At 37.6% G+C, this 26,877-nt stretch overlaps 2 protein-coding genes across 6 annotated transcripts in view; one reads left to right on the top strand and one right to left on the bottom strand.

The window, feature by feature from the left end:
- Positions 1-26,877, bottom strand: part of LOC109418956 (mediator of RNA polymerase II transcription subunit 15) — a 566,077-nt gene that overhangs the window by 292,582 nt on the left and 246,618 nt on the right. The gene's annotated exons all lie outside the window — the stretch shown is intronic.
- The window catches only part of LOC109418964 (uncharacterized), a 49,942-nt gene that overhangs the window by 5,232 nt on the left and 17,833 nt on the right, over positions 1-26,877 (top strand). The window contains exons 2-4 of one of the 2 annotated variants that reach the window (XM_029877725.2): positions 9,015-9,310; positions 9,525-9,616; positions 18,007-18,151. In XM_029877725.2, coding sequence (XP_029733585.1) covers positions 9,187-9,310; positions 9,525-9,616; positions 18,007-18,151 — 361 coding nt within the window. In that variant the 5' untranslated portion in view covers positions 9,015-9,186. Of the gene's footprint in view, positions 1-8,992; positions 9,311-9,524; positions 9,617-18,006; positions 18,152-26,877 lie in introns of those variants that run through there. The other variant, XM_062853941.1, reaches the window with a different exon arrangement.

The following is a 26,877-nucleotide window of genomic DNA, read 5'->3' as shown; positions in this document are numbered from 1 at the left end:
ATCAGTATACCACACAAAATAACAATCTGTACAAACTGCATTATTTTTAAAAAATTTTAACGTTTCAAATATTTGTTGCGAAAAAAAATTCTACGGGGAAAAATCTGGAAAATAATGATTATTACTAGCAGTTATGTACACAATACATATCACTTAAAACAGACTTTTAAAATTCTTATTTTGGATAGAAAAACCTCCAACATTAAGAATATGGTCTATCCCAAAAAACACCTACTTTTTGGTCGAACTTTGACGCTCTGTTTTAAATATCTTTAGAGGTTATAAAATTCCGTTCTCTGGAAAAACTACCTCTTCAATAGATTTAAATACATACCCAATCGAAAAAAATGCAAATTTTCTACTTTATGTATTTTTTATTTGCGTAATCGTTCTTTGAAGACGCATAAAAAAAAGAGTTCCTCGAAAAATGCCCTTTTTCCATTTTTAAGAATTGCCCTAAACTCCGGAGGGAATTTTTCTTGATAAAAATAATTTTCCTATATCATGAGCATTCTGGAAAAGAATATATTTGCGCAAAAATAAGAGAAAAAATTGAATATTTTCTCACAGTATTTACAATTTTAAATTTTTAGGAGGTGTCCAAAATTTTAAAAACATGTGTGCAATCTTTGAGATAAAAGTCCAAGTTAAATGATTATTTTTTGAAAATCAGACTGCCATTCTTTATTTGAGAGATTTATATAGTATCTCCAAAACAAAAGTTTTGTTTATTTCGAACAGATTATTTTTCAGGCAATTGTGAACGTTTATAGTTAATTTCCGATACAGTCCTTACATGAAGTAAGAAAGATTCTTGTTATAGTCATTATTATCCGATTGCCAATTTTGAACTGTTATTTCTCCGAATTCCATGAACCAAATGCAATGAAATTTTGGACATTTAAAGCTTAGATATTATGCTTTGAAAAACGTTTGGCTTAACCCATAATTGTGCACAAAAAATAAAGTAAGAGCGATTAAATTTATGACATGAACTTTTTGTAAATTGGTCTTTTGGGATGCATGGTCCCATAACTTTCTTCAAGTTTTTATCAGATATTTCGTTACTGTATTTCAAAACATATTTAAATTCAAGTCAATTTGGGGGAATTTCAATAAACTAAAATTACCATCATGAATATTAAAGCGATGTTGAAGTTTTGGTAAATTTGACGTTTAATTAGGAAAATATTCAAATCGCTATAATTGTTTCCGTGTTAGCAATTTGGATAAGGGGCTGTCCATAAACCACGTGGTCATGAGGGGGGGGGGGGGGTTCGGCCAATGACCATTTTGTATGGACGAATAAAAAAATTTGTATGGACTAATGACCACGCGGGGGGGGGGGGGGGGTTGAGAAGTCCCAAAAAAATGACCACGTGGTTTATGGACAGCCCCTAATTATGATTTTTCCTAGAATATTTCTAGCTTTATGTAAAATAGCCCGAGCTTTCCCAAATTTGGACCATTGATAGACAACTAGTTAGAACAAGCTTACAGTGAAAATTTGATGCACTTTTCGAAAAGTTACAGCTAGTTGACCGTTTTTGAACGAGTGAACATTTTGCCTGTCTCGATCATTATGTCTATCTTCTGTATAAGTAATGAACTTTTGAAGTAGTTTGATACTAAAATTTACTAAAAACGCAAATAACGCTTGAAAAACTATGCAACTTACCATTAGGGTGCCTGTACCAGTTATCGCACTACCTAAGGAAAACTATTTCTACAAAAATGAGAAGAAGACCGACCAATGTCGTCGATATGTCAAATGTTTGATTTGTTTTTATTTATTTATTTATTTATTTATTTATTTATTTATTTATTTGTTTAATAATTCCATCTGACCTTAAGGTCTTAATGAAATGGATTATGATGGGGAAAAGCCTCCTTGAGTCAGCCACATTTTGCCGGAAACAAGAAGGCGTAAAAACCCCATATCTTTTCTTAATCTATATATAAAAGATGTTGATTAAGCCTAACTAAACACGAAAGGTACGATATGTAAAACTTATTACTAGCACAAATTAAAGACTAAACAGAAATATGTAGCAACCGTGGAAACCAGATGTCGCCGTTAGCTCGAGGATCGTTGCAGTTCATCCGATGTTCGTAGTAGCGTAGCATGAAAAAAAAAAGCGACCAGGTAGCTCAAACAAATACGGCTATGTTGTTTGGAAACATACTCACCAGTATTGCAGTTGAAGACAACTCATCAAGCTTAATGCGTCGGCTGCCTATTGAGCAATTGTCGTTGAACTCTTCCGCGAAAAGAGGTGGTGGTGTTGTTGTGGAACTCAAATTGCTCATAAAAACCGTTGAATACAGCAGACATAAATCGAATGGGATCGTGTATTCCGTAATCGACCGACCGAGCCTCAAGGTATAGGAAGTTTCTGGCACGCAGAACACGTTCTGGAGCGTAGAAGCCAAATTGGCCAAGAATTTCAGGACTGTCGATTTCGCCAGTCAATGTTTTTGCAACGAACATAGTCTGTGCAATAGTACGCCTTTGTTCGAGTGTTTCTAGACCAATTAACAGGCAACGATCACCGTACGGAGGTAGGTTGGCGGGATCATTCCAAGGAAGGAATCGCAGAGCGTAGCGTACAAACTTCTTCTGGATGGCCTCCATCCTTGCAATCCAGGTCAGATGGTATGGGCACCAAATAACTGATCCAAACTCTAAGATCGATCGGACGAGAGCGCAGTACAAGGCCTTAAGGCAAAGCGGGTCTTTAAACTCTTCTGCTATCTTAAATATGAAACCGAGTTGTCTATTGGCTTTCGCAATCACGTCAGAGTAATGTTGCTTGTACGTCAGACCTTCGTCGAGAGTTATTCCTAGATCACGGACATTATTGACGCGAGCTAGCCGCTGATTATTCATCATATACTCGTTGAGGATAGGATTTTTCTTGTGGTGGAAGGTTATCACATTGCATTTGTTCACACTCAGAGTCAGGAAATTGTCGCTGCACCATTCTTCGAAGCTATCGATCAATCTCTGCAGATGTTTACAGTCATCGAGATTCCGGATTACCATGTAGATCTTGACATCGTCAGCATAGAATATCCGGCATCCTGGAGGGAGAACCAATCCGACGTCATTCAAAAATATCGAGAACAGCATTGGTCCTAAGTTGCTGCCTTGTGGGACGCCTGATGAATTCGTGAAATAGTACGATTCCGCTACACCGATTTTCACGCATAGCTTACGGTTGGTGAGGTATGATCAGAACCAGTTAATCAAAACCCGTGACACGCCTAGTTTATCCAGTTTAGCTAATAGAATACCATGGTCAACACGATCGAAAGCAGCCTTGAGATCCGTGTAAACCGCGTCGACTTGCAGTCCGGCTTCCAAATTTCGCAGGCACGTCGAGACAAACGGAATAAGGTTGGTGCAGATTGATCTCTTCGGGAAAAATCCATGTTGGTCGAGAGATATGTAGTTCTTGCTAGCTGTGAATAAGGCGTTGTTGACGATGATCTCGAACACCTTCGAACAAGCACACAGTGATGTGATTCCTCGATAGTTTTCGACGTTACGTTTGTCTCCTTTTTTGTAAATCGGGAACATGTACGACGATTTCCACTTCTCGGGGAATGTTCCGTTTCCCAAGGAAAGATTGAATAGCTTCAGCAGTGGAGGAATGAATTCCGCTGAACATTTTTTCAGGAGACACGGAGGTATTCCATCTGGTCCTGCGGTGTTTGAAAATTTAAGCTTCTTGATAGCAGATTCAACCAGCTCTGAATCCACGTAGGGTACATCAAAGCAGAGCATGTCACAGGGAGTGCTCTGAATTGCTCTGTTGATTTGGGTCTCGGATGCAGGTGAGTCGTGGAAAACCATTTTAAAATGATCAGCTAGAAGATTACTTTTTTCCTGGGGAGTGTCAGCTTTCCGATCCCCAAGAAAAATCTCGACAGGCAAGCCATCTTCATTCCTTTTAGTTTTTACGAACGACCAGAATTGTTTTGGATTCAATCTAAGGTTTTCTTGAGTTTGTGCAGTATATCGTTGGTAGAGGAATCGGTTATATAATCGATATTTATTACTGGCCACAGAAAATAGTCGTTTCGTTATTGGGTTGCGATTCTGGCAATATTTCCGCAGAGCAGCCGATCTAGATCGCTTAAGATTACGAAGCCGTGCATTAGCCCATACTGGTTTTGCAGGCGGTCTACGTGCAGGTACATTCTCTAATATTGCTCGACTTACCACTTCCGTGAAGTAATCTACGGCTTCGTCAACGCTAGGAAAGCTATCTAGGCAGTTCCAGTCAACCTGGTTGAGCGAATGTTTCAGCGCGACAATATTGGCATTTCGGAAGTCAAGGCCATTTACATCCTCAACACTGTCGTAGCAAAGAGGGATCGAAAGATTGACACAAACTTCCAAAGCAGGGTGATCGGCATCAAGAGTGATCAACGGTTCGGTAGTTTCCCCGATGGAGCATTCAGAGAGCGCTGACTCATTCACCAGCAGTAAATCTAATAGGCGATTATTACGATTCAGCACTTGATTTATTTGTACAAGGCCGTGGAGACTGAAACCGTCGAGAAGAGCAGAGCAGGAGGCAGAAATGCTTGAACGGATGACATCGATTGAGGGAGGTTCATTTGATGATAGGTTCCACACCAGCTTGGATTGATTATAGTCACCAAATACCAGCGCCAGGTCGTCTTTGGACAGCTGGGACAGTACTGAACCAACAGAGTTGATATGAGTTTCAATGTAATCGAAATCCGACTTTCTGTCTGGGGGTAGATATAGAACGCCTATGCTTAATATTCTGTGCTGCCCTTTGATCTTCACCCACAACTGCTCCAGAGATGCGCTTACTGGAGTATCATCAAGACAGCAGTTTAAACGCTTATTTACTGCTATCAATACACCACCACCGCGCAATTTATTGCTGTTCAGGCGGTTGCGATCGTTACGAAAAACAGCATATTGTCTACCAAATAGCTGTGCTGAATAAATTCGGTCATCTAGCCAAGTTTCGGTTAGAACTAAAACGTCATAACTGGAGTCGGTAACGGCCAGATAAAAATCTTCGATTTTAGTTCGTAGGCCGCGAACATTTTGATAATATATTCGCAAATTAATATTCTGCGGGGTTCCGCGAGGAGAATGTTCGGTTGCATGTTGTTCCTCTAAGCTGAGACTGTTCGAAGGTATTTCAGGCTGGAATGAAGGAAGTACACTCAAATATGGTGCAGTATCCTTCCCGGCTTCGGCGGGAAATATACCACTGTTAAACTTACCTGACGAAGCAGGAAGTGCTACCGAGTGGTATCCGCCGGAGGATGCACCGTTGCAAGAAGTTTCGCCATGGTTAAAGTTTACAGGAAAAATATAGAAACGGAGATAAAACTACTTTTTATATTTATTACGGCGTATGCCAATGATAAGAACCCTGTACCAGTTATGGATACATTTTTTAATTTCGGTTCCACTTCGCACTATTTACATGCATTCCTTACGAGCTTAGCCATAACTGGTACACTATGGCGAAATAGGGTGGAACGAAGACGAAATTTTAGGGAAAATGATTTATTTTTACTATAATTTGAGCAAATTGTGAAGTTTGAATGAGTGCAATCATCTTTTGTGAACATGATCTTTTGTTTATAATTTTTTTCTTGTTTATCTGCATCGTTAAAGGTTGAAAATCAACTTTGGCGAATTTTAGGTACTATAGCACTGAGCCTAATGAAAAAAATACAAAATGAAAATTGTTTCCACAATTTTTTTCACTAAGATTATTTGCCACTAAAAAATCCCTGAATGACAAAAAATCCCGAAAAAAAACTGAACTTCCCTGATAATTCTAGTTAGACTTTCAAGTAGATTTTCTGAAAACATGTCTTGAGGACAGGTAAAATTTATATAGTTTTTTGAACCAAATTTTCTAACTAAATGTCAATTTCTTGATTTTGCTTTGGCTGACCAAGCCATGTGGAAAATTACACTGTTGAAAATGCTTTGACATCCATGTACACAACAGAACATGTGCTCGATGAACAAATTGAGATTTGAAATCATGAAAAGAAATCCACGTACTCCGGTGAGACTCGAACTCACGACTCCCAATTCGCTAGACGGGCGCTTCTATTCCTTCAAGCTACGGAGTCACTCGACTATCTCCGTCGCCAGTAGGCCTAGAACTGAACTCGATTCCACGATTGCACATGGTTCGGTACATGTCCAAAAAATGTCAGATTATGTTTGAATTACAGTTGAGTTATTAAGTTGAGCTTTTTACATATGAATGGTAAATATTTAAAAATATCTAATTTTAGCCACATTTGGTTTTGCTCACTCTGTTTTCGGACACTATGGAGTGTTAAGCTTTTATCATGGACAATGTTTTAGAGCGGCAAAATCGTTATTGGGAAGGGATGGTGTGGATTTTGTTTTTGATAGTGTGTAGAATTGATGCGTAAGTGTTGTGTAAACCTTCTTCATCTGAAATGTAATGACGAAAACCTTATACTGACCGTTACAGAACGACCATTGCATAAGACAAACAAGAACCAGCAGTTTGTAGGTAATACAAGATTAATAACACAGCGTACCAAAAAATAACTTTTGGTTTGTCTCAGGAGCAAACTTATGTGTCTCTGACAAATTTTGGGCCGCTGAATTCGCGCAAATATTTTTTTAACAATCAAAAGGTAAATTGGTCAATTAACATCTAAATTAACGACCCATGCAAAAAAATTCGTTTTACCAAATCGAAATTGATAGTTTTAGGCGATTTATGTTAGGTACGATATTTCCCATACAAGTCACCCTCCATGCAAGTTTACATATGTACTAACATAAAAAGCTTAAATCTATCAAATTTGATTTGGTAAACCAAAATATTTTGCAGGGGTCGTTAATATAGATGTTAATTGACCAATTTACTTTTTGCGTGCTCAATGGCTTGCAGTCAAAAAAGCCCAAAATCGCATATTTTGCCCTATAAATTGAGGTATAGCTGAAAGTTGTGACGTGCTGGAACAAATCTGAGCCCGGATTTGGATTCAGCGGCCCAAAATCTGTCAGAGACACATAAGTTTGCTCTTAAGACAGACCAAAAGTTAATTTTTGTTACGCTGTGTAATCAAAATGTTTTTAGAAAAATCTACCAAAAATACCAAATTAGACGAACAATTTTCACATTTTGATTGTACGATCTCATTTATTCTTCGTTTTAAGAGTTCAATACATTTCAGAAAATTAATTGGTGTTTACCTAGAATTGCTTTATGGCTCGAACGCGTTTCTCACTAGGGTATGTGCACTTTGGTACATCTTTTGCCCCAATGTTCATCCTGCTCCAGAAACAGTCCATTTAAGCACCAATTGTATTCGTAATTTTTGTTAGTGAGCATTGATGTCACCCCTAACAAAAAAATACAAAAATAGAAAACAAAACAATTAGCGATTATCAGCTTTGTTTTCGATAAGACGAAAATGGGAGATCTTTGCTGAAGGTGGGTTCCGTTACCCTATGTGTAGAATATCCAAATTTTTTCAATATTAGTCGTAATATTAGGCAAATCATAGTAAAACTACTAGGAAATTACTTCAGTTATATGACGGAAACCCCAGATAACGCCTTAGGCTTAGATAGCTTTATTTTTTATCTCAATGTAAATACTGACTAAATGACTAAATAAAGTTTTACAAAAAAAAAATCTGTTTTTAAGAAAGTTCTAACATGCCCAAGCATTTTCATAATATGCTTAGTTGCACTCAAAACTAAAAAAAAGAGTGAAAATACACTTCAATTCTAATTCATGTGTTGAAGGCCAGTCCGTGATATTTCTCTGATGATTTCTTGAATGTTTTTAAGGGATTCGGGGACATTAGGCTGTTAGCTTAAAGTGTGTAAAAAGGACCATTGCGAATTACAATTTTTGAACTAAAACCACAATTTTTCCAAATTTTAATCAATGTTGATATTTTTTTGGAGTGAATGTCTTCGGACAACTTTGGCACCAGGAAGAAACAATTTAATTTGAGCTTGAAAACTTCAAAACGTACTCTTGCCTTACTCGAACTTTTGACGTTTTACTCTATTGGTGGTGCAAAAGGTTGGTTATGGCACATAATGCCAAATCGTTAAAGCAACAAATAAAAATGCACTTTGGAGTGATTTTGTCAGTAAAATTTAACTTATTTGATTGCTTCTGTTAGAACTCTTTTTGATGACTATGGTTATAAAGCATAACTATGGTTATGCTCATGGCCTTTCCCCTTTATATATAAAGATGGGTGAAATTGGAATGGATTATCTACTTATAAGATACACATGTGTGTGTTTATCTGTAGTCAACTTGCTACATGGTGTCAATATTTCAATAACATATAATTAAATTTTCATTTGTCTGGATTTATTTTCGTGGAAATAAGTACCATTGAGAATTTAATAATTTCATTAAAGTTCATAATTTTTATATATTATGGAATATTCTTGAATTGTGTTTATGTGTTTTAGAATATTCTCCATGCTAAAATCATTATTTCCGTGTTAATGAACAAGCATGTCTTATACAAAATGTATGAACAAATTTTGTCTGTAGAATATTTGTAAGTCTCGGAATATGATACGATCATAGTAATAGTCAGTTTCGAAATAAAATCCGACGTAAATGGGAGTTCTATAATAATCGAGATTTTGCTATCATGCTCATGTTGGCAAAACCTTTCCAAATAAACTTTTAAGTTCCATGAAGTTCGGATCAAGTTCCGGATTGAAAATACTACCTGCTTAAAACGCTCAAGCTAAACTTGATCGAATCTTGGCACTGAATTTTCATAAGGCAAAATCATGGAGAAATTGAGATTTTTGGGAAATGGATTTTTCGTACATTTTACACGAAAATTTTGACTAAGAACGTCAAAAAATGCAGTAGGCAAAACAAAGTTTGCCGGGAACAGTAACTTGTAATAGTATGAATTTTCAGACCAATCAAAATATACAAAAACCTTGTCTATAAAAAAAACAGCCATCTTCGGTGGAATTGCTCTGAATCATTGTGCGAGAAAGTCCACGCGCGCTTTCAACCGTCTGCCGCCAAGTGGCCACCGTCCGTCAGTTAGTAGTGCAGGAGCCCGAGCAAAAAAAAAGTTCACCGCGCTCGTCTAGCAACCAGCCACCGTCCACAAGTCTGCATCGGAATGGATCGATTCTTACGGTTCTTCATCAAATTTCATGGCTACGCCATCGCACTGCTCAGCATCTTGTTTGCCCTAGTGAGCGTGCTGTTCACTCGACTCAATTACCAGTACCCGTTAGAGGAGTGTAAGTTGTACCGCGGCCCCCCTCGGTAGCCGCTCGGAATTGTTAATCCAATTCATAATAAATCCTACACAATTTATCGGGAATTGGATTAACTTTTTGCCGTTTAGTAACTAGATCGGGCTTTTTTTTTCTCTCCCTCTCTTGTCTGCTGCTTTCTTCGACATGATTGCGATGCGCGCGTTCGTTACCACCATAATCACCACCACCTCACCAGGGTACAATTTCCGCTTCTCCGGGATTCCGATGCTGATTTTGGGCGCCGCATGGATTATGGCCAGCCTCGTTCTCGTAATCGGGGTGTTTAAGGTAATTGATCTGTTTTATTATGCTAATAATAAAGGTAGTACTTAACTGATCGTTAAAACGCTGAAACACAATTAGAGTACCCTCTTTATTATATTTTTAAAAGTGTTGGAGAGCAGAAAACGAAGAGAACATAACTAAGCGGAACTAGAAAGATTTTCCAGAAGGTGCACAATAGAGAAAGGCTATAGAATTTTTGGAAAAAAGATTTCGTCCAAATTTTGGATGAATTCGCATGGAAAAGTTTAAGCATTCGTATGTCATACATTATTGGCTATAAAACGGAAACTTTAGAATGAAAAGCAAATTTTCAACATTTAGGAGTTTGGGGGACTTTGAATCTCCAATATATATTCCCACACTTTAAGAAGATTCTTCAAATTTCAAATTATTCTATAAGATAATCAAATGCTTACTAGAGCACCGCCAGCAATTTTCGTAAAAGGTGGAGAAACCTGAAATACTTTAGAAATTACCTGAAGAAAATCTTTCCTACTAAGACTAAATCAGGAACTATGAAATTTTTCAAATATTTTTTTAAGGAGTTCCATAATTTTTAATGATAACAGAAATATAGAAGTATAGAACTGTTTGAAGTTACCGGATCAATATCAGGTAGAATTAAAAAAAAATAAATACAATGTAGATAATGGATCATCCGATCGAAGATTTAATCTAGCAGGAATCTAAAAAAAACAAAAAAAAAATGCTTCGAGCTGTCGAGCTGTAGATCACAGATGAAATCTTGCCAGTTTAAAAATAAAACTAATAGATACGAGTTTGAAAAATCTTCCACCGTCTTAAAAAAAACGCTAAAATTTAAGGGAACCTTTTTTTTAAATACACTGTAGTCTTGAAAAATATAAGAAAACTCATAAAAGAAAATAATTGAAAGACTCATTATTTTCAGTGCTGTCATGGTAAAATCAGAGCATTTTACTCAGGCTTTCCAAATTTCAGCGCCCAAAGGAAATAACTTCATTGTTGCGCTCAATTAAAAACTATTCTGGAATAACACATCCGTGCATTACTATTCAATATTTTTTTTCTGTCACTATCACGGAAGAGATATTCTTTCTGATATTCCTTTTTTGAGTTTTGCAAGAATTCTTCCTAAAATTTCTTGAAAATCAACCAAGGACATCGCCAGAATTTTTTTTGGGGATTCTTTGAGAATTTATCACAAAAAATAGAAAGTTTACAGAAATAAAGTTCTCGTAGGATATCATAAATTGATTTTAGCAAGAACACTTCTAAAGATACCTCCTTAGTATCCCTTCAAAATGCATTCCTGTCCATGGATTTCTTTGAAAATCTTTCTCCAGGAATTCCTCCAGAGACTCTTGCAGGAATTTTCCATGGGAATTTCTCAAAAGATCATAAAACTGGTCCACGGGATTCCTCAGAAATTTATTCCGAACTTTTCTTGAGGGATTCATGAGCTCATGCTTGAATTCCTTCAATAATATTGCTGCATACATTACTGAAGGAATTTCTCCAGAAATATAGTATTTTTTTCAGGAGTTTTTCTTTGGGATTTGTAACTTTTCTAAACATTTCTCGAGAGTTTCTTCTACGAATTTTTCCGGCGGTTTCTCCAGGAATTTCTTCAAACGTTTCTTGAAAAGATGCAATTCCAGGAGAAATTTTGCCACAAAGATTCGGAGATTCCTGTAGAGTTTTCTCTAGGGTTTTCCTGTCGAAATTGAGAATTTTTCTAAGAATATTTTCAGAAATTATAGCGTGAACTTTTCCAAACGTTTCTTAAGGTATTACTCCAATTATTTGAGGATTTTCTTGGGCATTTTCTGGAAGTTCCTCCAGGGAATTCTTCAACAGTTCTTTTACGTATTGCTCCAGGCATTGCTTATAGGATTTATTCCCCAAAAAGTCTCTCACCAATTCCTGCAGGTAGATATTACATCTCAATCTATTCCTTAGCATTTTCAAGGAATTTTTCAAGGAATTTTCCGATGAATACCTGCAGTGTCTATGGTTCTCTTGTTCTTCCATGTATTATAACTAAGATTGTTTCAATCCCTTTGAAGATTTTTTTTGATAATCTGTAAAACTCAATGGAAGAATTCTAAAAGAAATCCCTTTCTGATATACCTGAAGTTATCCATAAAATTCTGAAAAAGTCTCGTGATACATAAAAAAACTCCTCAAGGAAATTTCAAAAGGAATCCCATCAAGAATTTCTAAACGAAATCCTGAGGAAATTTCTGATAAAGTCTTTAGTAGAAACTCTGTAGAAATCTTAGGAAGTACTTTTGAACGAATCTCTCTCTGGAGGAACATCCGAAGAAGCACCAGGAAAATTCTCAGAAAACCCTTGGTTGATTCCTTGAGAAAATACTAAGGAATGTATAGTAAAAAATCTGGAGAAATCTTTTACTAAAAAGCTTGGTGGTTTTTACTGAAAGAATTCTTGGAAAAATCTGTGCACAAATTTCTAAAAAAATAAAATCTTGAATATGCACAGCTAAGTATCTGCGAAGATCCCCAGAAAACAAACTCTCGATCTTTTTATAAGTGAATTTCCGAAGAAAATCCCAGGAAATGTTCCCGAATATCTTTAAAAATCCATGAAGAAACTATCCTTTAAGCACAGGAAATGCCGTGTTGAAAATGTTGAAGGAATCTCTGGAGAAATTTTCAATGAATTTTCCAAAATCATACACGGTGGAATTTTAGAAGGAATCCATAAAAGTCTTTCTAAAATAATACATGCAGAAATTTATGAGGAACTCCTTTAGATTTTTAAGATTCCCTAGAAGAATTTATGAAAAAAGACGATGGTGGAGTTCCTGCTAAAAAACATGGTGAAGTTCCTGGGGTAATTTCTAAAGAAATCCATGGGTTGATTTTTGAAGATTTCTTTGGGTTTGGAATACTTGAACAAATTATGGAGAAATTTCATGAGAAAGTTTTGAAATAATTTACAGGGATATTTCTAAAAAAATCTTAGGGAAATTTCTGAAGGAGTCTTTGTAAAACTTTCTGAAGAAATATGTGGAAGATTTTCTAAAGAAATCCTTGGAGAAATTTCTGATCTTTGATTTTCAAAAAAAAAAAATGCTTAAAGCATCTCTGAAGAAATTCGTAGGTCCTGGAATAATTCTTGTGTGGAATCATTTTTTTAGTATTAATTAATTAATTAAAATTTAAAAATTAAATTAAATTATTATTAAATTAAATTTATTAAAATAATAATTAATTAATTAATTCATTATTAAATTAATTATTCAATTTAATTAGTTTGTCATTAACTGTGTCCCCCTCTTCTACAATAGTATCAGTAACATATGGGTTGGATCAGATCATAATTTTGCCTCTTCAATCGATGGGTTTGACACCCTCGCATGTCGCGCTGACAGAATTGCCTTATCCTCTTTTGGAGCCGCCAAGCGTTCTATTTGTAGGACAGTCCTTTTGACGTGAATACCTCCAGAATTTCGCAAAATTTTAGAGTACTATTTTCTGAGAAGTTGTTTATCACATCCATACCTTATTCATAGTAATAAGTATATGTATATTTTTTAACACGACGTTTCGTGGCCTTGTTGTTTACGATTCGGCGAAAAAAAATCGCCTGCTTTCGGAAAAAAATGCCAGCTTTTCTTAAGTGTGAAAAAGTTTACTGAATCATGACTTGATGACGGCATGGTGCATCTCTCTAGGAGGTCTGTCTGGGATCCACAGGATACCTCCAAGAAATCCTTTCCACAAATTGGTTCCAGGACTTTTGCAGTAGTTTCTTCTAGGATTCCCAGGGAGTGCTTGATGAGATTCTTTTAGGGGTTTAATTAGGATTCCATTCGAAATGTCCTTTGGAGGTTTCCATGATTTTTTTATGAGATTCTTAAGGTGTCATGATGCATCACCAAGCTCTCATACGAATCATAGACTTTTTGCTTTCCAATGATTGTTTGCCTCGCGTTTTTGAAGTGATAAAAAACTGTGAATCTTGCAGCCACGCAGCAGAAAAAGTATCATCGCAATCACTACGAGTGAGCAAATAGGATGATACTTTTTCATACGACTATTCGCTTTAGTGGCCGAGAATTATCACTTTGAAATTTCGAGCCACATATCCAACATGGCTGCCGATGCTGATGATGCCGTAAAAAGCCTTAAAGAAGTTCCATCTGGGATTCCGGCAAGAGCTCATGCCAGGATACCTCGAGAAATTCTCCAGGGATTCTTCCAGAGATCCATTCTGGGATTTCTTAAGGGATACATAGTGAAACTCCTTCAGGAGTTCCTAGATTCATAAAAAAAATCCTTCCGAAATTTCCCAACGAATAATTACGAAATTCCTTCTGTGTTTTTTTTCTTGGACTACCCCAGCATTTTTTTCTGAAATTCTTCCAGTAAGTTTATATGTCGTTTTTGTACTAATTTATTCTAGGATTCCTCTACATCTGAGGTTCTTTTTGAGGTTACTTCAGAAGTTTCTTCAGGGATCTCTTTTGAAATTCTTCAAACGTTCCATCTGAGATTCCTCCGGAAACTCCTTCCAGGATTCCTTCAAAGATTCATTCTGGGACTTCGAGAAATTTCTTCCGGGATTTCTGAATAAGTTCCGGCAATCCTCCAGGAATTTCATCTGATATTTATCCAATAGTTTCTTTTGGATTGTCTTTAGAAGTTTTGTTCGAATTCCGAAAATTATTCCTGGAAATTCTAGCAATATAACCCAAGATTCCTTTCGGATTTCTTTCTGGGACTGCTTCAGGATTTCTTTATGAGATTCCTTCAGAAACTCCTTTCAAAATTTCGTCAGGGATTTCTTCCAGGAAATCCATGCGATATTTCTCCTGCAGCTTCTCTAAGGATGCTTTCAGGAATTCTATCTGAGATCCTTCCAGGAATCCTACAAGAACCCTGACGAGAACTTCTTTCAGCATTCCTCTAAAATCAGCTCCGGGATCCCTCCAGGAACTCTTTCCGGAATTATTTCAGGAACTACTTCTGGGATTGCTTAAAGATTTGCTTCCGGAATTCCTGCGGAAATTCCACCGGGTCTTCCGAGATCCTATCGGGAATTCCTCCGAGAACTTTTTCTGGACTTCTGTCAGGAAATGCTTCTGGATATTTTTTCCGAAACTTTTTCCTTGATTCCTCCGGGAACTTTTACCTAGAAGGAGTAATACTGCTCGGAAATATTTTCTAGAGAAATCCAGGAAAGATACCCGCGAATACTTCCTAGATTAGCCCTGGCAAGAGCTTCCAATATCCAAGACGGAGCCTCTTTAGGAATCTCAGATGAAACGCCTGGAAAAAAAAACAGAGGGAACTTCTGAAAGAATCCTAAATAAACCCCCGGAAAAATCTCATCGAGAGCTTTGGGAATTCCAGAAGAAACACCTGGAACAAATATGTTGAGATTTCCTGTGGAATCCCAGAAGGACTTCTTTAAGGGTTGCCACTATCAAGTCATAAATCAGCACACTTTACGACGCACGCGTACCCCACATTTTGAATTAAAACAAACCACCCATGAAAAACTGGTGTTTTTTTTCTAAGTCCGAAAGCTGTGGATTTTCCTAAATCGGAGCGGATCAGATCTCTTCATCCAAAAGTTACAGATGGTCGTAGTTAAGAAGTTTGTGCGGCTCCTTGGTCGTGCGGCCAGTTTCACCAAACTCTCAGTCGCATCGTGCTGAGGAGCGCGGGTTCGATTCCCGCCGCAGCTGTCCGCATGCTAGTCCGTTGTCGAAGGCGAATAATATAGATCAAGCATATGTAAAAAAGTCAGCATAACAATAGTAAACGTATATGTATTGTTGAGCGCTCGAATAGATTATTATGGCGGTAAAGACTGGTGCAATCAATTTGTATTCAATACCACAAACATGTTATTTTAGTATTTTGCGAAAAAGATGTAACTTAAACTGTGGACTCTCAAAGTGGAATTATTAAATATCTTCTGTAATCATTGCGATTGGCTTGTAATAGGTCTAAAACTACAATAGTCTTCAATGGATGCGAAAACACAGTCTAAAGGTTAATTGGGTAGCGATCTCAGAAGTGCAATCCTCTTTGGAGCCACCATCTTTCACTTCTAAATGTAAAAGCAACAGCTCTTCTCAGAATTCTCCTAGATTCAGAAACATTCCTTGACGCAGTATTGCTGTTTATTAAGGGTATCAACGTAGGGGAACTAAACCGATTGAACTGAAAGTTGGCCTCAAATCCTACCCAAGTAAGCTGAATGTTATGGCCATATTTCAGACATATTGGTCGACAAAAACCCACCATGACGAAGAGAACAAACCTGTCGATAATACCCAACGTCACCCTATTTATATGACCTCTAAAAAAAAACTCTGCTTGTGTTAAATTGTCTCGTGAAAATCGAAAAACAGTCTTTCGATCACAAATAGTGAAGATGTGATAAGTATCATTTTCAGCCCCCTGAAATATTCGAGTAACGCTATGCTTGACTTACTTTGTCTTTTGATTATCACTACATCATAGTAAAGTTGTCGACATATTTTGCATTAGGACCTTTTCAACTATAATTTTCAGACAGGTACAATTCAAATGCCCAATAAAAAAGCGTGATATTAAGGTGACATGGTGCATCACAGAATTTTCATAGGAATCATTGACTTTTCTGTTTTTAATGATTGTTTGCGTTTTTGAAGTGATAAAAAACGGGTAATTTTGCAGTCACGCAGCAGACAAAGTATCGCCACACTCAACACGAGTGAGCATATGGGATGATACATTTTCATACAAATATGCGCTTTGATGACTGAGATTTATTACTTTGAAATTTTGAGCGAGATTTCAATGATGCTGATGACGCACTACGCGGCTTTAAAGTTTACAACTCTGCCTTAAAAATCTGATTCACGTCAATATTGCCGCTTGGTCCTCTCTGTCTTAACTCTTGCCATTTGTAACTTTGCGAATGAAGAGTGCTTTAAAAATGCGCCTGGGTGCGAATCTTTTCCAGCATATTCGAGCTTTAGGATATCTTGATTTATTTCTAATCATTTTCTATGTTCCTATGCATTTTTGGGGTAAGGTGGCTCCAAAAGAGGATAAGGCACCAAGTAATCAAGTGCGAGACAATAGCCTAGAAACTAGTAAGTATGAAACAAGTATTTGTACATTCCAAACATGACAAAAGATTTAAGCACTCGAATAGACTTTTATAGAAGGGAAGAGTGGTGCAACAAATGTGTTCACTAAGCCACATATATTTAATTTACTGAATTGACAAGAAGAGGTGGCGAAGCCTTGAAATGCTGATTACCGAAGTGGCATCATTAAATATCTTTTTTAATGATTTCGACTTGCTGGTATCAGGATTGAGGGAATTTTTAGAAGAACTGTTGCTTTGCATTTAGAAGTCTCTAACGAGGATCACACTTCTGAGATCGCTACTTCAGTGACATTTAGACAAATGTGATTGATCCTATCGACTGTAGGCTTGAGCTCGGCTTTCGCAGTCGGTGACAGCAGCGAAAACAAGTTGGAAGAACCGTTGGAAATTGAGGCAAACTTATTTTCGCTGCTTTCACCGACTGCGAAAGCCGTGAGAATCCCCATACCACATCATAGTAAAGTTTCCGACATATTTTGCAATACGACATTTTTAATAGGACAGATCGGTGAAGTACTAGATTTGCAGTAATGAGCTGAATTTTAGTATGGTGAGAAGGTCAATTCTCCGATTCTGCAATGAAATGGTGCAAAAAGCGAGGGTATTATGATTCCTTGTCTAATTTGATGCTGTTTGAGCAAAACTTTGGGCAACAGTGTTGTTGTTCTCTCCATTTCTTGCAACATAAACATCATAATTATCCAAAGTTATGCTCAAACAGCATCAAATTAGGCAAGAAATCATAATACCCACGCATTTGCACCATTTTATTGCAGAAACGGGGAATTGACCTTCTCACCATACTAAAAGTCAGCTCATTACTACAAATCTAGTACTACACCGAACCTTACCCATTACCATTCAAAGAAATGAGCAATTCAAATGTCGAATAAACAAGCATGGTGTTTATTGAAGAGAGGAAATATAAAGTGTAATATAGAATTTATTGAAATGTTTGCTCAAATATACTGCCTTAATGAGCTCGGCCAAAGTCTTTTGGGAACACTAAATTCGGGTTCTATTCTTCACCTTTAACTACTAATAACTATGCGTCTCCATATGTTGTTGTCTAAGAATGCTCATATCGTTGCCATATTGAAAGAAAGATATATACACAACAGATCTTTTTTGGCATCTTGAATTGGGATAACGCCAAGCTATTGCATTTCTTTTTCAGACAATAACGATCAGTACAGTACCTTTAAGCCATTCGCTGTAATAATTACATCACCAATAACAATTTTTATGCTTTTAAACTCTTCCACAATAGGAATGTCCCAAGCTGGTCTATCCATATGGAGCTGTGTTTGTGGTGGAACTGGGCACACTGATTCTACGGGACGTTTACCTATTGGTGGCTGGCAAGGACTGGGATGAAATGGTATTCATCAACATCAGTGTCGTGCTGCTGCTATGTAAGTATAATCGAGAAATTCTTTTCAAAACACTTAAATGAATTTCATGAAAATTTATTGATTAGATTAGATATGAACAATTCATTTCAATTTTCTCTCCGTGTACGTCCCACCGCAATTTGATTCAATTATAACAATGCCAATTTGACAATTAGATCTAATTGTCCGAATAATTTTTCCGGACTCGACCACCTAACGGTCTCCGGACAAATTATGATATGATAAAACAATAAAAAAAAAGTTTCCAATTTATTGTCGTCGTCTTCCCATTGCATTGCATTGCATTGCTGGGGTATTGACCGATATCATGCGTCATATCATTCCATTATTCGTTGATGTACTCCAGGTTGCCATTCACTACTATACTGGTCAGTGGTGGTGGTGGTCATTTATTCGCTTGAGAGCGCCACTTCTGTTGTTTTTAATTCGCATACAAAATGCAGCAGATTGCCCTCATTTCGGGTTTTTTTGTTTTGTTCGGACGGGTAAATTTACGGCTTATTATTTTGCTTTTCTCTATTCAATCGTCGTTTTGTTATCTTTTTTCTCGCCAGAAAAAAAAAGAGATGAATAATCATCATTGCTGCAATTCAAGCGTCTTAAAACGGTGTTTCCTCTATTATCAAGGTTTTACGATACTGTGTGTTTACATGGCGTAGCGAGACGCTCTCCAATGCGATTGGTCAAGGGCGATGGATGAGCTGCATAATTTTCACTATTTTTGTAGTTATCCATATTTAGGAGGGAATTGATGGAACGATTTGTCTGATGAGTATAGCTTTATATTAGATGAAATGTGTTTGTAAACCATGGAGTTAAGGATCTCAGAAATTCAAAGAAATTTACTTGAAATAAATATTAGTACAGGTATACCTCGATTTAGTGGACCCTCGATTTTATGTACATTTTTTCAATGGTATTTTTTTTATATTCAATGTATCAATTTAAAACTTGCAGTTTGTATCATGATGCCTTATAATGCAGGGGTTTTCAGCCTTGTGACACGCGAAGCACTTCACATCAATTAATTGTTTCGCGGAGCACCCATATTAGCGCAAAAGCATACCTCATGACATGCTTAGATCTATAAATTTACCTTACTCTAAGCCTTCACTTTCTGACTTACTTTTTTTTATAAATATCTCTGGCTTTGTCATGATCACGATGAGCGGAGTACATGGAGTGATTTTCTGGCGATATTTTTTTACAGATCCCTTAGCAATAAAAGTTTTGGCGGATGCAAGCAAACTGCTCATTTGCCAGACTTTTCTAACAAACTTTTTTCAAGATTTCTTATGAACTCCTCACCGGGAATTGTATTATATTCCCAGTATTTTTTGGTAGATACCTGCTGATTGAATTCCAAAATTTGAAGCAGATGCTATAAAAAGGATATTGTAATGCTTCGGCAGATAACTGACACGATGCATGATAAATTATATTCGAAGCTGTCATGGTAGAATTAGAGCTAGTTAGTCAAAGTTCCCTGAATTCAGCGTCCCTTCACGTGTACATTCCCAAGGATGAATTCCTGGAGGAATCTTTGAAGAGACCGTTTTAACAATTCCTGAAGGAACTGCTGGAACAACTTCTGAAAGAATGCATGGAACAACTTTTGAAGAAAGTCTCTAAGATATTTCCGAAAGTATCGCAGAAGAAATTTCAGAAGGAATTTAAAAAAATATGAATAAAATGCTAAATAAGTTCCTGAAAGAATTTTCTAAAAAAAAGAATATTTTTGGAATCCATAGATCGAAAAATTCGGAAGGAATACCTGGAAACCCCTGGTGAAATACTCTTGAGATGATTTTGAAAAATAAATCCTGGAGAAATCCGCAAATAAAAATCTTAGACAATTTTTTAATGAATTCCTGGAAAATTCGTAGAGAAATTCTGAGAGGTACGTTTGAAGGAAATCCTGGTGGAATTTCTGAGAAAATAATAGAGGAATACCCGGTGGAATTTCTGTTGAAATCTCTGGGACAATTTCTGCAGGAATCTCTTCCAGCTTTTTCATAGTAATCCTCTGTATAAGTCTGCAAAAACTGTAGAAACATTTCTGAAGTAATCCTTGAAGGATTTTCTAAGACTTTTTTTTAGAAATTCTTAGAACAATTTCTGGAAGAGAAATGTTTTGAAGGAATAAAGGAATGTGAAGAAATGTTGAGTATTTCCCCAATAATCTCTTGTAGAATTCCTAGAACAATCCTTGGAAATAGTTCTTTAGAAACAAGGAGTTTTGATTTCATGATTCCCAATGTGTCCGTGAATCTTATTCTTGAAAAAAGTTCATGGAGTATTTTTGAGAAAGTTCATGGAAAGTTTTGTAGATGAATGCATTGAAATATTTCTGCAGGAATCTCTATTAAAGAAATCTGAAGAAATTCGTAGATTAATTTCTAGGATAATTTATGCAAGATTTTTTGCATCCTTGCAACATTTTTGTAAGCTATTTGTGCAAGACTTTCTTTCGCAGTTCTTGGAGAAATTTCTAAATAACATTCTAGAGTCTCTAGAGGAATTCCTGGTCGGTATTTTTTTAACAATTTCTGACTTAATTTCTTTAAGATTAATTGGATGATTTTTTGAAGTAAATCTACAAGCAGTTTCCAAAGAAAGAATTTCTTTAAGAATCCCTGGAAAGTTTTTTCAGGAACTCATGAAAGACATTTTAAATGTATCCTAAGATGGATTTCAGCAAGGGTACATGAAAGAGCTATCCAAAAAACTTTGAAAGTTTTTTCAAAGTAATCCTTGCAGAAATTTGTAAAGAAATCTTTGGAGGAAAATTTGGAGATATTTTTAAAGAAATTATTGGTTAAATTTATGATAAAAGCCATGGGAAATTTTCTGAAAGAACCCATCGAAAAACTTGTGAGAAAACCCGAGGGTAGTTTCTATAGGAATTACGACAGAAAATTTGGATGTCAATTTTTTAAAGAGTCCCTGGAGTAATTTCTAGAGAAACCCCGGGAAATTTTTCTGACAGAAATTCAGATTTTAAAAAATCCCTGGAGCAATTTCTAAAGAAATCTCCGGAGAAAGTTTTGGGACAAATCCTTGGGAAATCGTTTGAGAGTATGCTTAACCTTCCTTTTGCATCACTTTACCAGCAGCTCGCTGACGTAGAGTACGGTTTAAGCCAAAAATAACCCTAATGCCAAAGGAGGGTTAAAGGAATTTCTGAAGGATTATTCGGAAAAAAAATCTAAAAAAAAGTCTCGACAAAAAGACAGGATTTGCTGAAGAAAACAAAAAAGCATACAACTCTCTATGAAACTTCTGGAGAAATCCTTTTGGAAATTTTGGTGAAATCCTTGGCGAAATTTCCAAAGTAACGCCAGATAAATTTTCTGAAGGAACTTTTGAAACATTTTCAGAAAAATAGTTGCTGATGGCATCGCTGAATGTTTTATTAACACCCAAAAGGCCAAGGTCGTTTTCGCAGCAAATTTTCAACTTGAAAAATTCATAACTCTGTTGATTTTTATCCAATCCTTATGAAAATTTGAGACAATATCCAGTTTTTATTCTAGTTTTGATAAAATGGGACACGAAGTCTAAAACCCGGATGGTTCCGGAGTTATTCCGGATTCCCGTGGGGTACCAACGTTATGGCATTTGGGGTATTTCTATCAGAACTATTTTTTTCTCTATGGAACATTTTTAAAACATTGGCAATTATTGGAACTTTATCGAAGCTGATTGTATAAGTACATTTTCTGAACACCTGGAGTCCTTCTGGATGTTTCTGGATCCCCTGGAACGCCTCCGGGGGAACCGGTGCCAGGGGACATTTTCATTTTTACTCCAAAACATACCGTGCGGCAGCTCATTCTTCATGATTTTCCGTCAATAGGATAATTTTAGCTGTAAAAATGAGCATTTTGGCCACTTCAGGAACATCCGGGGTGCCCTGGCGGAACCTGTAGTAGAGGACACTTGTATTTTTACTCCAAAATATACCGTGCGGCAGCTCATTCTTCATGATTTTCCGTCAGTAGGATTATTTTAACTGTAAAAATGGTAATTGACCGTTTTGGCCATTTCCGGAACATTTGGAGTGCCCTGGAGGAACCTGTAGTAGAGGACACTTGTATTTTTACTCCAAAATATACCGTGCGGCAGCTCATTCTTCATGATTTTCCGTCAATAGGATAATTTTAGCTGTAAAAATGGGCATTTTGGCCACTTCAGGAACATCCGGGGTGCCCTGGCGGAACCTGTAGTAGAGGACACTTGTATTTTTACTCCAAAATATACCGTGCGGCAGCTCATTCTTCATGATTTTCCGTCAGTAGGATTATTTTTACTGTAAAAATGGTCATTGACCGTTTTGGTCACTACGGGAACATCCTGGGTGCCCTGGCGGAACCTGTAGTAGAGGACACTTGTATTTTTACTCCAAAATATACCGTGCGGCAGCTCATTCTTCATGATTTTCCGTCAGTAGGATTATTTTAACTGTAAAAATGGTCATTCACCGTTTTGGCCACTACGGGAACATCCTGGGTGCCCTGGCGGAACCTGTAGTAGAGGACACTTGTATTTTTACTCCAAAATACACCGTGCGGCAGCTCATTCTTCATGATTTTCCGTCAGTAGGATTATTTTAGCTGTAAAATGATCGTTGACCGTTTTGGCCATTTCCGGAACATCTGGAGTGCCCTGGCGGAACCTGTAGTAGAGGACACTTGCATTTTTACACCAAAATATACCGTGCGGCAGCTCATTCTTCATGATTTCCGGTCAATAGAATTATTTCAGCAGTAGAAATGATCGTTGACCGTTTTGGCCATTTCCGGAACAACTGGAGTGCCCTAGTGGAACCTGTAGTAGAGGACACTTGCATTTTTACTCCAAAATATACCGTGCGCAAGCTCATTCTTCATGATTTTCCGTCAGTAGGATTATTTTAACTGTAAAAATGGTCATTGACCGTTTTGGCCACTTCGGGAACATCCTGGGTGCCCTGGCGGAACCTGTAGTAGAGGACACTTGTATTTTTACTCCAAAATATACCGTGCGGCAGCTCATTCTTCATGATTTTCCGTCAGTAGGATTATTTTAGCTGTAAAATGATCGTTGACCGTTTTGGCCATTTCCGGAACATCTGGAGTGCCCTGGCGGAACCTGTAGTAGAGGACACTTGCATTTTTACACCAAAATATACCGTGCGGCAGCTCATTCTTCATGATTTCCGGTCAATAGAATTATTTCAGCTGTAGAAATGATCGTTGACCGTTTTGGCCATTTCTGGAACAACTGGAGTGCCCTTGTGGAACCTGTAGTAGAGGACACTTGCATTTTTACTTAGCTTATTCTTCATGATTTTTCGTCATTTGGATTGTTTTTGCTACGAAAATGATCATTGACCGTTTTGGCCACTTTCGGAACATCCGGAGTGCCCTGGCGGAACCTGCAGTAGAGGACACTTGCATTTTATTCCATAATATACCGTGCGGCAACTCATTCTTCATGATTTCCGGTCAATAGAATTATTTTAGCTGTAGAAATGATCTTTGGCCGTTTTGGCCACTTCCGGAACATCCGGGGTGCCCTGGTGGAACCTGTAATAGAGGGCACTTGCATTTTTACTCCATAATATACCGTGCGGCAACTCATTCTTCATGATTTCCGGTCAATATAATTGTTTCAGCTGTAAAATGATCGTTGAACGTTTTGGCCACTTCCGGAACATCCGGGGTGCCCTGGCGGAACCTATAGCAGAGGACGCTTGCATTTTCACTCCAAAATATACCGTGGGGCAGCTCATTCTTCATGATTTCCGGTCAACAGAATTATTTTAGCTGTACAGTGATCGTCGGCCGTTTTGGCTACTTCCGGAACATTCTGGGTGCCCTGGCGGAAGCTGTAGTAGAGGAAACTTTTTTTTTATTCCAAAACATACCATGCGGCAGCTCATTCTTCATGCTTTCCCTTCAATATGATTATTTTAGCTGTTTCAAATGGTCATTGACCGTTTTGGTGGAACATCGAGGGAGCCCTGGCGGAACCTGTAGTAGAGGACACTTGTATTTTACTCCATAATGTACCGTGCGGCAGCTCATTCTTCATGATTTCCTGTCAATAGATTTATTTTAGCTGTAAAAATGGTCGTTGACCGTTTTGGCCACTCCCGGTAGATCCGGGGTGCCCTGGCGGAACCTGTAGTAGAGGACACTTGCATTTTTACTCCAAAATATACCGTGCGGCAATTCATTGTTCATGTTTATTCGCCAAAAGGCTTAATTTAGGCTATGAAAATGATCATTGATCATCGTGGCCACTTCTGGAACGTACAAGATGCCCTGGCGGAACCTGTAGTAGAGGACACCTGAATTTTTTCTCCATAATATACCGTGCGGCAGTTCATTCTTCATGTTTATTCGTCAATAGGATTCTTGTAGCTATGAAAATGATCATCGACTATCGTGGTCACTAGAGTGGGTCATCGTTTATATGGAAAAGTGAAAAATTCAATGGTATCCCATCAGATCAAAGCTTTTTTGATCCCATTTCAGGACCCAAATAAGTGTGCAAAATTTGGGCACGATCGGTTATGTCTACGTTTTGCGCATCGCGTTTGAAGTTTGTATGGGGTTTTACATGGGAAAACACACTTTTTTGCATTTCTCTCATAACAAGCTCGAAGTTTTCTAAAACCGTGTAACCGTTAAAATGAAAACATAGCCTAGGGTGTCCTGAAAAACTTTGTCGAAGACCGCGAAGTGATCTGATGCGTATGAAAAAAGTTATAGCGTTGGCATTGCTTGGCGAAACATCATGATTTTGTTGCTATTGTTATTCCTTTACATGTTAAAACATAAACACATGCATGCGGTTCGTTGGTTATAACTATTTTCACAAGCATCGGATCGCTTTGCGGTCTTCAACAAAGTTCTTCAGAACATCCTAGGGTATCATTTTACAGTATCGGTTAAAAAGTTTCAGACAAAATTTTTCAACTTATTGCTAAAATGCAAAAAAGTATGTTTTCCCATACAAAATCCCATACAAATTTCAATTGCAATGCGCAAAGTGTAGACGCAACCGATCGTGCTCAAATTTTGCACAGATACTCAGGACCCGAAACGGAACCAAAAAAGCTTTGATCTGAGAAAACGCTTCCAATGACCCACACTATGGTCACTCCCAGAACGTCCGGAGTGCCCTGGCGGAACCTGTAGTAGAGGACGATCACATATTTACTCCAAAACGTGTCGTGATGCAGCTCATTCTTCATGATTTTCCATCAGTAGGATTAAAGACCGGTCCAGAAAGTATGGACGCAGTAAGAAAATACTGGCATTTCAGAACTATTGATGACTAGTTCTTTTAGAAAACTACATCCTGTTGGTCAACCTATTTTCTCAGCATTTGTATAGCGGTTTTTGCGATTCCAACAGTGTGTTTCAAAATACATGAACTTTGAGCAGAACATTATTGAAAAAATGTGCACAAATGATATACAGAGTTTGAAAGATCACTTAGGAAATGAACAAAATATGGTGGGAGTAAGTGAGAAAATCGTGCAACCAACAATCAGCAACCACAGTGGGGATAACACTTTTAAGCATAGGCAAAAAAAAGGGGTAAAAATTGAGATCCTGCAGACCCTCGTTTGGATAAACAAATTATGAAGTTGTTTGAGCACAAGAAAAAACCTTCTAACTAACACAGAGCGGGGTATGACCAAAAAAGTTACCATTTTGAATTTCAATGTTCATCGTGACAAAGAACGTTTGGTTTTTCGATCCTATAGTATCCAGAAACAGCCAAAACGAAGCCCGAAACTAGAACTATCGATCAGGCCCAGACAACTGAAGACTAGGTGCGTCCATACTTTCTGGGGCAGTCTTTATGTTAGCTGTAAAAATGGTCATTGGCCGTTTTGGCAACTTTCTGAACATCCGGGGTGCCCTGGCGGAACCTGTAGTAGAGGACACTTGCATTTGTACTCCAAAACATACCGTGTGGTAGCTCATTCTTCATGATTTCTCGTCAATAGGATTCTTTTAGCTGTAAAGAAGGCCATTGACCATTTCGGCCACTTCCGGAACGTCCGGGGTACCCTGGCGGAAATTGTATTAGAGGACATATGTACTTTTACTCCAGAACATACAGTGTGGCAACTCTTTCCTTACGATTTTTGTCAAGAGGATGCTCTGTTCTGGCATCCAGCGGCTGGTCATGGAATGGTCCTCGAGAATTTCTATAGCCATAAAACAATCGGAGCCTGACCATAACATGCGGGCAATAATGTGTCCGTTCCCATGGCAGATTTTTATACGAAACAACGTCCAAAAGATTTGATGTGTCATAAAACCCTATGTACCTTCTCTCTTTGGACCTTATGACGTAGCTGCATGTTGGAAGTTATTTCACGGAAAAATGCGCCATAAATTCTTAGGACATTATGGTCTAGGACGTTATGATACTGAGCTAAAATAATCATTGACCATCACTTCTGTGGTGCCCTGGCGGAACCTGTAGAAGAGGACACGTACATTTTTACTCCAACTGTATGTGCCGCAACTCATTCGTCATGATTTGCCGTGACATTGACACTGAAGGAGGAACCAGATAAATTCATTGAGCGATTTCTGAATGCATCCCTGTCGCAGTCTTCGAAGAAATCCACGGAGGAATACCTGAGAAGTTCCGGGTTTATATCAGGAGCAATTTCTGGAGGAATCCCAGCAGAAATGGCTTGAGAAATTCTA

The sequence above is a fragment of the Aedes albopictus genome, chromosome 2, assembly GCF_035046485.1.
Source record: "Aedes albopictus strain Foshan chromosome 2, AalbF5, whole genome shotgun sequence".
NCBI lineage: Eukaryota > Metazoa > Arthropoda > Insecta > Diptera > Culicidae > Aedes > Aedes albopictus.
This window is presented reverse-complemented; position numbering and strand designations above follow the sequence as displayed.